The sequence below is a fragment of the Primulina huaijiensis genome, chromosome 13 (genome assembly GCF_012295235.1).
Source record: "Primulina huaijiensis isolate GDHJ02 chromosome 13, ASM1229523v2, whole genome shotgun sequence".
Lineage (NCBI taxonomy): Eukaryota > Viridiplantae > Streptophyta > Magnoliopsida > Lamiales > Gesneriaceae > Primulina > Primulina huaijiensis.
In genome coordinates, this window is record NC_133318.1 from 3,255,112 (window position 1) to 3,267,470 (window position 12,359).

Below are 12,359 nucleotides of genomic sequence, written 5' to 3' on the forward strand. Positions count from 1 at the left end.
TAAAGTACATAATTCATGCTTGGTTTCAAAACAAAAATGTTATGTTATGCATGATTTTATAAAGTGATGAGAATGTTAAACGTTGAAGGGAGTGAAGTAATTGTGGCTATTGAGATAACGATATGAGGTAACGGTAAGAATGGGAATATCGTGAGGAGAAAAGGCCCCAGAGGGAGCCCATTTATGGGAAAAGGCACTAGAGAGAACCCCGACGATTGTATTTCTATTCGAAAGAGGATAGGCTAGGGCCCAGTTGACCGGTGAGAGTGTTGCTGGGGTCTCCCGCCGCCCAGTACTGCGGTTTCATATAGATGGATCCATCGACTTTTTGAGGGTTGAGGAGAGTCACAATTAACGATCTGAATTCAACAAAGGAAAAAGAAAAGGAAAAGAAAAAAGGAAAAATGTTTATGATCATGAAAAATGTTTATGTTATGTCATGTTGAGGAAAAAGGAAAGTTAAAGTTTATGTTTGCATGTCATGAAATGTTATTTTTACGTAAAAGTATTTTCACTGTTGCATGTGGTTTTATACGTATTCTTTGTTATAAAGATTATGGTGTGTTGAGTCTTTAGACTCACTAGGTGTGATGGATGCAGGTGAGGTTGAGGGAGGGCTTGACGGATGATTTGACTGGACTGAAGGCGCACACAACACGAAGACCAGCGCTTCTACTTTTTCCGCATTTACGATTTATGAATCATGATATATGTTAAGGATTTTAAGACTATTTATTTATGCTTTTGAGATATTTTTTAGAGGTTTAGTATGGGCTATACTTTTCAAACTTATTGTTTTTTAGGTTTGGTAAAACAGTTGACGATTTCATTTTATGACTATTGCACTTGATTTTTCTAAAATGCTAGATGGTTGGTGTTTATTTTAAAGGGTAAAATATTTTATAAAAATATTTTTATGTGGGAAATGTATATGGCCGAAAATTGAGTATTTAAAAAAAATTTCTAGTACTTTTTAAACAATAAAAAGGGCAGACGTTTCATAAGTAATCTAAATGCCACCAAGCATGATTCTTTCTTTCCAATATCTTTATTTCACAAATAACTATAATAATATTATTTTTAAAATTTAACTATTAAAATTTAGTTAGAAATTCCTTAATTATTTTTGTATTTTTCAAATTAAGGTCTATCACAAAAACATTGAATTAATATAAATAAAAATTTTTATGAATTTTTACATATTTTATTATTTTCAAGAAACTCTTAATATATATATTTTGTAAAGATGATAATTAAGAAGGGCAAAATTTTAGCATAAAGGAGATGCTCTTGTTAGCCATGCACCTGCAATATACATGGAACAATTGAAGTTTCCAGCTTTTGGAATGCCTTGGTGCAATATACATGGAACAATTGAAGTTTCCAGCTTTTGGAATGCCTTCCTACAAGTACAAACAAGAAACTCAAGAATCGATCCAATAATTTTAACCTAATAGCATGTCTCTTGTGAGACGGTTTCACGTATCTTTAGTCGTGAGACGGGTTAACCATGCTCATATTTATAATAAAAAGTAATACTTTTTTATGAGTGAACAAAATATAATATCAGTCTAACAAAATAAACCCGTGAGACCTTCTCACATGAGTTTTTGTGTTAACGTATATGTATTGCATTGATTATTCATTAACCTTTAAGGTTTTAATGATAGACAAATATAATAAATTTAACCTATATGTATTACATTGATAATAATTATATACTAACGTGTGGAATAAATAATTTATAAATTTATGATATTGTAATGCATTTTAATTATAAATTCTTTTTTTATTCGATGTACTAAAAATTATGTTCAAGAAATTTCATATTTAATATGCATGTCGATTTGTAACGCCCTAGATTCTACGACTGTCCTCACTGTACCAAGACGAGTCTTTTCAGCATGCTTATGTCCTCACTCACACGCACCCTAAGAAACTTCTTAGGAGGTCACCCATCTCAGAATTGTCCCAAGTCAAGCACGCTTAACTTTGGAGTTTTTATGTGATGAGCTACCGAAAAGAAGATGCACCTTCTAGATATGAGTAGTACATATCAAATCTTTTAAGCTCTCCTTAACTGCAGAGTCCCATACCTGAACAGCTTTGGAATCCCTCTCCTTCCGGTGTAAGATCGGTTCATTCATGTTTCCTCCGCATAGAAACCTGCCAAGAGCCGCTCATTGTCTGTGCAACCTCATGGCACCGGCGAACACCCCCCGCCCTCTTCGGCCCCGGGCCTCACATGCCCACCAGCTTCTGCTTGGTTCGTCCCCGAACCACACCGTACTAGGAGAGGTCGGTTATCATACCAACTGAAACGACTACTACTTAAAATACTGCTAGAATTTTTTTTTTAAAGCTATACTTGGAAATTAAATCTAAATTCATGCATGCAATACTGGCGAAAATTAACATTTTTAAAATAATAATAATCAACTAACAGGAAAAATGCTGCAGTTTAAATAATAGATAAATCATCAAATCTAGACTTACATTTTAAAATAACGCAATAAGAAACCCGTAAAAATCTCCACAAACATCGACATAATAAAATGACAATAACGTAATAAAATGAATGAGTAAAAATATTCATGTCCACTCATATCTCAAAAACATGATGTGCGGAAAATACGGTCCTCGGATTCGCGTGCGCACATCCAACTCTGCCTACTCAGTCTTCAGCATCTCCAGCCTCCTGATCAAAATGCTCACCTGCGTCATTCACACCTAGTAAGTCTAAAGACCCAACACTCCTGTAACGTTATAACAAATACATATAAATAACAGGCAACAGTGAAAAGTGCCGTAATAAAAATACAATTTATGATTTTAAAAGTCGTATGCATAATCATAACATGTCAAAGCACAATCATTTTCATAACATATAACATCATATCAACATATACGTGTTCGTTTTCTTAATTTGAATTCCGTTCATCGGCTGTGACTTTCGTATCATCGTATTAGGCGATGGATCCATCTATGTATAACCGCGATACCCGGCGGCGGGGACATCAACGACAGTATTACCTATCCACTGAGCCTTGGCCTTATATAGCATCGTATTAACATGTCATCGTATTAGTCACAACCAACTCTCATCCTTCAAAATATGTCATCATATTCATTACTTATAAAAATCATACATATACGTAAATTTTCTTCAAATTCAAGCATGCAACGTATTTTCATAATTACATAAAAATCGTGTTCATGATAGCATAAACATTTAAAAACATGTAAAATCTTGTTTACGGCACTGCCAAGACTAAAAACTCGACTCGGGTGTAAAATGACCATTTTGCCCCTGGAAACCCAAAATGACCGTTTCACCCCTGGACCTAAAAATTTCGACCCGAAGCCTACCGAACTTCTTAAAACACCTCAAAACATAATTATAAGCATTTCCTAGACGTAAAATTGAGCCCGTTTCAAAACTTAAACGATTCGTTTTAAAACTTGGACCGGGGTCCCGGTTTTAACAGAATCGACTCGAAACTTAACCAAACTTTTCTCAACTTTTTAATACAACTTAATCCCATCCTAACAGCCCTTAAACCATCTAGACTAGTCAACTAAGCCCCTCGAACAGCCCCTGCAAACTTTTGGAATTTCGGCCCTTGCTACTCTTCAAACCCTAGTCGCGCCACCCTCAAGTTTTATCAATCCTAGACCTAACCCTCGAGGACCAGACCCACCAGAGTCTGGTCCAAGGCTAGGGATGACCCTTGCATAGCCGGCGCACCCAAAACTTCCGATCTAGCCAACCCCGATTCAAGCAACAAGTCGAACCATTTGGCCTATGCATAATCTCGGCCCTCACCAAACTCCAGCCCTATGATACCATAATTTCAATGTGTTCAGCACCCTATCACGTAGACCAGCAGCCCCCTTACACAACGATTCAAGAAAAATGTGAGTTGAATGCATAAACAAGAGGATTTCATGACAAATCGAAAGCATAAAAGATATAACATGCAAGAACAAAGAAGCCTTCAAACACGGCGCACATTTCAACATATTTACAACATGAATGATGTGAAAATAAAGATACATGGCGTGCCTTGATGATTATACAATTGGAAACTCGAAGAATTACGTGCGGGATGTGAACCGGAAAGGCGGGTAAGAAGCTTTCTTGGAAAACTGAAGGGGCCGAAGGTTTGCTGCTGTTTTGCTGCTGAAAACTCGAGTGAAGGCTGCTGGTGGAGGGGAGGGACGGCTGCTAGGGTATTATTAGGTTTAAGGTTAGTTTAGGGTAGTGTTTAAATAATATACAAAGCAATAACGGGCCCTAAATTGAATTTTAAAAGGATTAAAAGGGTTTTGAGCTCATTAAGCATTAAAACAAACCCAACAAGCCCAATAACACTTCCGAAAAATATTTCGTTTTGATACGTTTTAGAAAATATTACCCCGAACCCTCAAAAAGTCCTCTGAATCGTTAAAATTTGTGTACCGGTTAAAAATATAACCCGACGGATAAAAATATATACCCAACCAAGGCCCATTTGCAAAAATATACTTAAAAACACCTCATATTAAATAATTATAATAAATTATTCAATAAAAATATTTTTCCTGATTATCTCCGGTCAACGTTACTCGTTCGAGCGTGAAGATGACCTTGGTCAGGCAAGAAGATTCTGGTCGAGTTCATCATCATGATGTTTATTATGGCTATTGAGCAAAGTTGTAGTTTTATATGATAAACCTTAACGAAAAATACATTGAATGATAATAAACTGTAGCTGTCAAATCCAATATAAAATATCGATGTTAAATTAGATGCAATTAAATTAAGCATTGTTTGGACTAACATGTTTTTTCTTTTTCATTAGATTAATTAATTTTTGATTTAGTTCTAACTATATTGCTCTTTAACACCATTCATTTATAATTTTGTGTGGATCTGCTTTATTGGGAAGTTTTAAATTTTGATATTTAACATTCGATTAGATAATATAAGTAAAACATTTATCCCTTATATACATATATATATATATATATATATATATAATTGTTGATAAAAATTTTTATATTGTCTGTAATTTACACCAACTAATTGTCTGACAACTTTTTATAGTGTTTTATTTATATAAGTGTTTTGGCAAATACAATAAATGTCACTCAAATTAATTATATAATGAACCAATAATTACAAAACTGATAATAAAAATAATAACATTAATAATAATAATAATAAAATTTGAGTAAAAAAATGTATAAATCTTGTCCCAAAAAAAAAACAATGTAATTTGTATCAAACGATATAAATTCACTAACACAAAATACATAACACTTTTATATTAAATTAATCATTAAATTTAATTTATTAATTTAAGAAGCAAAAATCCAATATCTAATCAGATAACTAAATGAATATCAATGTTCATTAATGCCACATAATCAAATATCTACTATATAAATATTTCAACAGTTTGCAAATTTACACCAACTTCAAATTCATTATCATCTAAATATTTATTTTCAAAATCAAATGTGTACAATAATGGAAAAAGAAAATTATATATCAATAAGTTTGTTGAAAGAAAATCAAAAAGATGTAAAAATATAAGTAATCATACTTCAACAAGAAAATCAGATTGGCGCAAGACATAATTCAAAATTGATTCGAAAACTCATAGTAACTAATGATAAAGTAAGAATCATAATTTTACATAGATAAAAATCATACGATTGAATTCATAAATTGAAAATATTATAATGATACATGAATGTTTTATATATATGTAGGGACAAATGATACATTGTCTTCTATTTTCAAACATCATCGACAATTCAAAAATCAATTGCTCAGAAGATATCAAATGTTTGAAATAAATGGGAGAAAAATAACTAAAGATTACCCAAATGTCAATGAAGACGTTGAACTAGTCATTCATATGAATACGATGATTACAGAACTAATTTCATATGAATACGACGATTAAAGATACGTGAGACCGTCTCACAAGAGACCTACTCGTACGTTAAAATGTTCGACGACAACTAGTTACATTTCGTTTAGTCAGCGAATTTGTAATCTTCCTTTTCAATTGTAACTCTCCATAAAACTCCGTTCTAGAATTAATAAGAAAGCTTAATTTTGTTTATATTAATTTAATGAATTTGTGATAGACCAGAATTTTGAAAATTACAAAAAGGATTGGGGAGTTTCTAACTAAATTTTAATAGTTATATTTTAAAAATAATAAAATTATAGTTATAACATCAGTTATTATAAAGCTGGTGGTTATAAATAAATAACAGTGGAAAAAAATATCAAATTAATAGCATAATTAAATTAGAATTAGAATTTAAGTTAACAAATTTTAACACCATATTTTTGTTATTATTTTGATTTTTTATTAGAATATCTAATTAATTTATTTGCGTCACATAAAATATGAGTTCTCAATACAATTCACACTTAATACATGCTGTGAACTGAAAGATATAGCCTATGTTTTGAAGTAAACCTATTTGTTCTTTTATTTCCTTCAACAAAATGATCAAATAAAGCAGCTTAGATTGAACAAAAATTCCACTATATACATTAGGTGGGAGACAATGAGTTAACTCCTTCCTCTTCTTTAATATAGAACAAGAAAGAAAAGGTTGGAAAGGCCTGGATGACTTTGTACATAGGACGGACGTTTTGGCACGATCCAAAACCTCAGAATAACAAAGGAGTTTCTGAATTTTGAGGCAAGGCACAGTCTGATTGAACCCAACCAATTTTGTCGTTCACGTTGTCATAAACAAATAGACGACCACGCATTGAGATATCTGTCGATATAAATTTAGAGAAAGACGTAGAATAACCGATATATGATGAGCCAAAAGAGGAACTTGTGTTCTATTCGATCAATTATGTCTATTCTCGCACTTCTATTTGATTGTTCATGCCTCCAAGAATGAATGTGGATCCATCGTGCAATTTCCGACCATTAATTAAGGATGCCTAAACACACATTACCAATGCTCTGCACAAGCAAAAAGTCTTGTATTCATTTTGTAGTGCTAGAGTGAGTGGTCTTTTTAAAACTAATAATATGCAAGGAAATACTCACGTGTCTCACTAAGTAGCCTTCAGGAGGAATCTGAAGCTTTTTGGTCACAACACATTTTCTAATATTATACCTCAAGGGGGCATTTGGCAATTGCCAGCATACGGGTAAAAACGAGTTCTTAGAAGAATTTTAATCATAATCGTCCTTCAGTACTGTATAAATTGTTTTTAACATTAACTGATCTTGATTGCAGCTTGATTATATTTCCAGTGAAAAAAGCCTTGTGCGTAACATGTCGAGCAATTGATAAAACACAAAGAAACACTTTTCGTAAAATTCAATTGTTTCATTAAAATTTATGCAAATATCACATGTATAACTAAGTAACAACATAATCAAAATCACTATTGCAGCAATGCTAAATCCAACATTTGATCACGAAGATAGAGTTGTCCAAACTCGTTGTCGATCATTGCAGCTTCGTCGTCGTTTTCCTGATCGTCCATAAGAAAATGTTCTATTTCTTCTAATCTTCTCCGGACAGAATAATCGAGCTCTCCACCAGGCTGATTTTGTTGTTGCTGTGGAACACTACTGTGCTGCTGACTCGTGTATTGCAGAGCAGGTTGATTCTGCTGGTGCATTAATGGAAGATCAGGCTGTCGCAGCTGAAGATGGTGTTGCGTTGGAACGTCGTGCTGCAGCTGAAACTGCTGGTTAATTAATGGAAGATACAGCTGTCGCAGCTGAAGATGGTGTCGCGCTGGAACGTCGTGCTGCAGCTGAAACTGCTGGTGCATTAATGGAAGATCCGGCTGTCGCAGCTGAAGATGGTGTTGCGCTGGAACGTCGTGCTGCTGATCAGATTCAGTTCTCGAACGCTTGTGGGATGTCAGATTGTCATTTTCAGAAGTCTCGTGGATGGTTTCACGAGAATCAGAAGCAACGGCGGCTGGTTTTCTCTCACGAATCCGGCACAGAACGCAATCATCTAACTGCAAAAAAAGTGGGCATAAAAAAACATGTCGGAATGGATCGGACTTGAGAAAATTGCGGGAAAAAGGACCGACCATATTTACAAAAACAGCGAACTAGATGACGATATGTGTTGAGAGAGAGTTCTTACCCGCATAGATCCTGTCGGATGTCTCGGAGGCTGGTTAACAGTATATTCATGCATAATCCAATTAGTTTTCTTTCCATTCGAGGCCTTCCCGTGGTAAAAAACCAAGGTCCTCTTCAATCCAATACATTCATTATTATCACATATTTTTTTACCAATTGCCGTGGCCTTCCAAAATCCATCACCCGCGGCTCGGTTCGGTCGACTCCCATTCAAATACTTCCGGTCTCTCGGGGTAAAAAAATACAATCCATGATTCTCCCAACTAGTATCAGTATCTGCTAAAGATAAAAATATTTTTGAGAACATGATAAAATTCTTTATTAGTTATTCCAAGAAACATGCATCAAAACGCACACTCAAGCATATATAACAAAGTAAACCGCCCTCCTTAATTCTGACAAGATTTCTACAATCCTCCCCCTGATCACGATCATGCACACACAAAGATATCAAATCTATTTTATAATTTAGTACAATACAGACTGAAGAAAGAAGAAAGTACCGGCCAACTCCCACGGATTATGCTTGTAAACATCTACGCTGCGGATATAGTCGCATGTGAGTGGCTGTTTATTGATCATCTTGTTTAGAAGGAGCATGAGTTCTCTGTCTGTGGGCGTGAAACGAAGCCCCACCGGATGAATATTCATCGTCTGCTGCTGCATGTTGAAACTGAGTTTTTGATCTAGGCCAAGTTCGTGAGAGAAAGAAAAATCAATAGAGCTAGGAATATATCTATATATATATATATATATATACTAGAAATAATGCACGTGCGTTGCACGTAAGAAACATACGTTGAAGTAATTAAAATTTGAAATAAAATTAGTTGACTCAACAAAAGCTAATGATAATAGTATTATAAATTTTGACAATTCTTGTTAATTAGCATATGTAACTAATTTGAAAAAAACATATTTTTTTAATTTTAAAAAAAAGATTTGGACTGTTAAAATTTTTCTAATATCTTTTTTATCATATTGTTTTCTTTTTTATTTGTCATATTCTCTCAATAATGCATATATTTTATTATAATATTCAATTATTACAATTTTTTTTGACAATCAATGATATACAATTTTTTATTTACAATGTTGTTTGATTATTATTCTCTTTCATGTAAATTGACAACAATTTCTACTGGATGCTTTTACTTTCCTAGTCACCTTTAATTTATTAGACACTTATAATTGATAATATATAAACTACACATTATTATTAGGGGTGGGCAAAATTTAGGTTAAACCGAATTAACCGACCGAACCGAGTCAATTCGAAAACTAAAAGTTGATGCAACCTGTTTTTTCTAGCTTTACAAACGAATAATATAGGATCGAGCGTTTGTCGCTTTACCAAAAGCTATAACAGATGGTAACTATGCAAGTCAAATATTTAATTAAATCATACAACAGCTCAAACGCCTACCCATCGTGAACAATTATTGTACCAAACAATCTATCTCCTAATAATTGCACCAATTGCAATCAATGAAAATCAAAGTCGCAATCTTGGCTCTGATACCAATTGTAGGCTCAAGCGTTTACTGTTTTATCAAAACCTATAGATTATATATGGTAACAGTGCAAATCAAATATTTTAAATAGTACAACAGTTCAAGCACAATATTTTAATTAGTCTACCCAACACGATCAATTATTGCACTCAACAAATAAGTTTATGCAAATAACCTTTTACTATATCATATGAATTTATAAGACATTTAAGTATAATATATACTTGATATTCTACATAAGTAGTATGAAAAAAAATCATTTTTCATTTATTTTAAAATAAAAAATCAGAATATATGTCAAAGTACATCATTTTTTGATTCCGAATAATGATCACATTATTATTACGTTACAATGATAAATAAATTATTATTTTTAGTTTATCATCATAGTCTTTATCTCAATAAACACATTTTCGAATGTAGGATGTTAAATTTAAAATTGACATTAGATAATTATAGTATTAATTCTAACATTCTTTTTTTATTCTTCTCAATATATTAATTTTTATATCTTCAAATATATTAATCTATTTATTATTTTATACAAAGTATAATAATTATTTGGTTAATTGATTACATTTAAGGTTAGATATTTAGAAAAAATTCTAATATATCTTTAAAGACCAATAGATGGTGAAATTAAATTTGAAATCAAGAGAAAAATTAAGAAAATGTAGAACACTACAGTGCATAAACTTTCGCTTTGTACAGTGACAAAGCATAAGGTAAGACCAAGTGAGATACTTATATATATGAGTCTCATTCAACTTAGTCTCATTATAATAGTTTTATTAACTCACTTTGTCCTTCGTTTTTATTTAACTAACTTTGCAGTGTGACTCATTCAAGCATTAACTTTTTATTTTTTTAGTACATAATGGCCTCCACTCTCACAGACTTCAATCTTTAGAAGTCGTTATTAGTAGTTTTAGGTAATAGACAATTATTTAGTTTTTATTTTCTGTCTTTTGATTAATTGTGTAATGTTTTATGTTTACCTAATTCATTTTTAGAATTTTTGTTGAATTTTTATAATCATGATTAGAAGTGTTGCACGCAAACAATATAAAATTAATATATTTTAAAATGTTAATATTGAAGTGTCGAATAAATGTATTAAATCATTATTTAAGAACTTTTAGAAAAAAATATAATCATAATTCAGATTTAAAAATTAACATACAAATAAATAATTGCGATGAATATCTTATAAAATAAATTGTGTTAGCCCAAAAAGATTAAATATGATTATTATAAATGAATTTTTCTTCATTAATTAGAAAATTTTCAGCAAATGCGCCGAATTAATTAGAATGTTTTCAATATAGTATGTCGATAAATGTTTTTCCATATGAGTTAGTGATTGAGTTCTTATGAACATTTAAAAAAAATGTGTCTTTAGTTATAGTAACGGTGTCTTATAATTTAAAATATTAAATGAAACAAATTATCAAGATAAAAAATTAATTAAGAAATTCAAGAATATGTGATTACTCAATTAGTTTAATTGAAATGCTCTTTAGTTTGCTGATTTAATAGATGTTAAATCCACAATCATTGAGTTTGAAAAGAATTCTTGTAGAATAAAATACAATTAAAATAAATTACTTGATTGTATATGTAATAAAATTTTGTATATTTCATATATGTATGATTTATTTCATTTATAAGGTTGGAATTTTATATATTATGATATAAGATTTGTTATGCATCTTAACATCGATAAATTCATTAAAAATTTATTGGTTTATATTTTAATTCTTGTTACCACATAATTTTGGTTTCGCCCCATACTTTGTGTATTCGTTTGCTTGAATCTAATGTTCCACATTTTGCTAAGACTCAGAACATGTCAAACATGAAAGTATATATTAATTTAAAGATATGATAATATTTATTTATTTTTAATAAACGTGTTTATTATTCACGATACTGATAAAAATAACTTAAAAATAATATGTTGATGAACATATTGTTAGAAATCCAAAAACACATTTCAAATGTCAACTTTGACACTTGATTTTCAGTGACTACCAAAATATCTGAACAACCCATAATTTATGGACAAGATACTAACATCTTAATTTTAAAATCAAGATGATATTCTCCCTTTTACATGAGGAATTCGTAATTGAAAATCGACAATATTAGATATATAGATATTTAATATAAACCCGTGTGAGTTCATTTAGGCCCACCTTTAAATGAGTTGACAAAATTTCAACCCAACCCATTTAAATTGTTTGGTGGTGTGGGCCAATAGACAGACCCAACTCAAATTGATGGGTCTAATCACAACGATCCTTTACCTTTTTTTATTCAAATAATTTATAAATATAAACCGTCAAAAAAAGTTGGTTGAATTTTTTTTATTTAAACACATAAATTCTAGTCATCGGTTATAAGTAAAGAGATTTAAAAATTAGAAAATTTTTTATATATAAAAATGGTATATTATAATAAATTTTTTAACCATATTTTATTAAAGTAATTTTAAATATAAACATTTGCAAAAAAAAATATTTTTTTAACTCATAAGTTATAGCCAACGTCACAAAAAAATAAAATGAAATAACGTGGACATGAAAAAAAATTTAATAAGGCATCAAAAAAATTCACAATTCAACAATGAACTATTTCTAAACTTTAATTAATTGAATTGGCATAATGAAAAGATAAATAAAAAACAAAATCATTAGAT

At 31.2% G+C, this 12,359-nt stretch overlaps 1 protein-coding gene and 1 long non-coding RNA gene across 2 annotated transcripts; both read right to left on the reverse strand.

The window, feature by feature from the left end:
* Positions 1 to 6,395: 6,395 nt before the first annotated feature.
* LOC140956338 (uncharacterized) lies at positions 6,396 to 7,133 on the reverse strand. Its single transcript, XR_012171445.1, has 3 exons — positions 7,080 to 7,133; positions 6,916 to 6,992; positions 6,396 to 6,795 (listed from the first exon to the last, which is right to left on the reverse strand). It is a non-coding gene; the product is annotated as an uncharacterized lncRNA (long non-coding RNA).
* Positions 7,134 to 7,357: 224 nt separating this feature from the next.
* Positions 7,358 to 8,776, reverse strand: LOC140990914 (uncharacterized). Its single transcript, XM_073460778.1, has 3 exons — positions 8,648 to 8,776; positions 8,146 to 8,420; positions 7,358 to 8,014 (listed from the first exon to the last, which is right to left on the reverse strand). Exons 1-3 carry the CDS (start codon positions 8,742 to 8,744, stop codon positions 7,424 to 7,426), a joined length of 963 nt encoding a protein of 320 aa, XP_073316879.1. The 5' UTR covers positions 8,745 to 8,776; the 3' UTR covers positions 7,358 to 7,423.
* Between the last annotated feature and the right edge of the window lie 3,583 nt (positions 8,777 to 12,359).

What these genes read in the sequence shown, in the direction of transcription:
- LOC140990914 (XM_073460778.1), bottom strand. Translation starts at nt 8,744, where the DNA reads ATGCTCCTTCTAAACAAGATGATCAATAAACAGCCACTCACATGCGAC. An exon ending in TAATCCGTGGGAGTTGGCCG is followed by an intron (nt 8,421 to 8,647) that starts GTACTTTCTTCT and finishes TATCTTTAGCAG; the next exon opens with ATACTGATACTAGTTGGGAG. An exon ending in ATCCGACAGGATCTATGCGG is followed by an intron (nt 8,015 to 8,145) that starts GTAAGAACTCTC and finishes CTTTTTTTGCAG; the next exon opens with TTAGATGATTGCGTTCTGTG.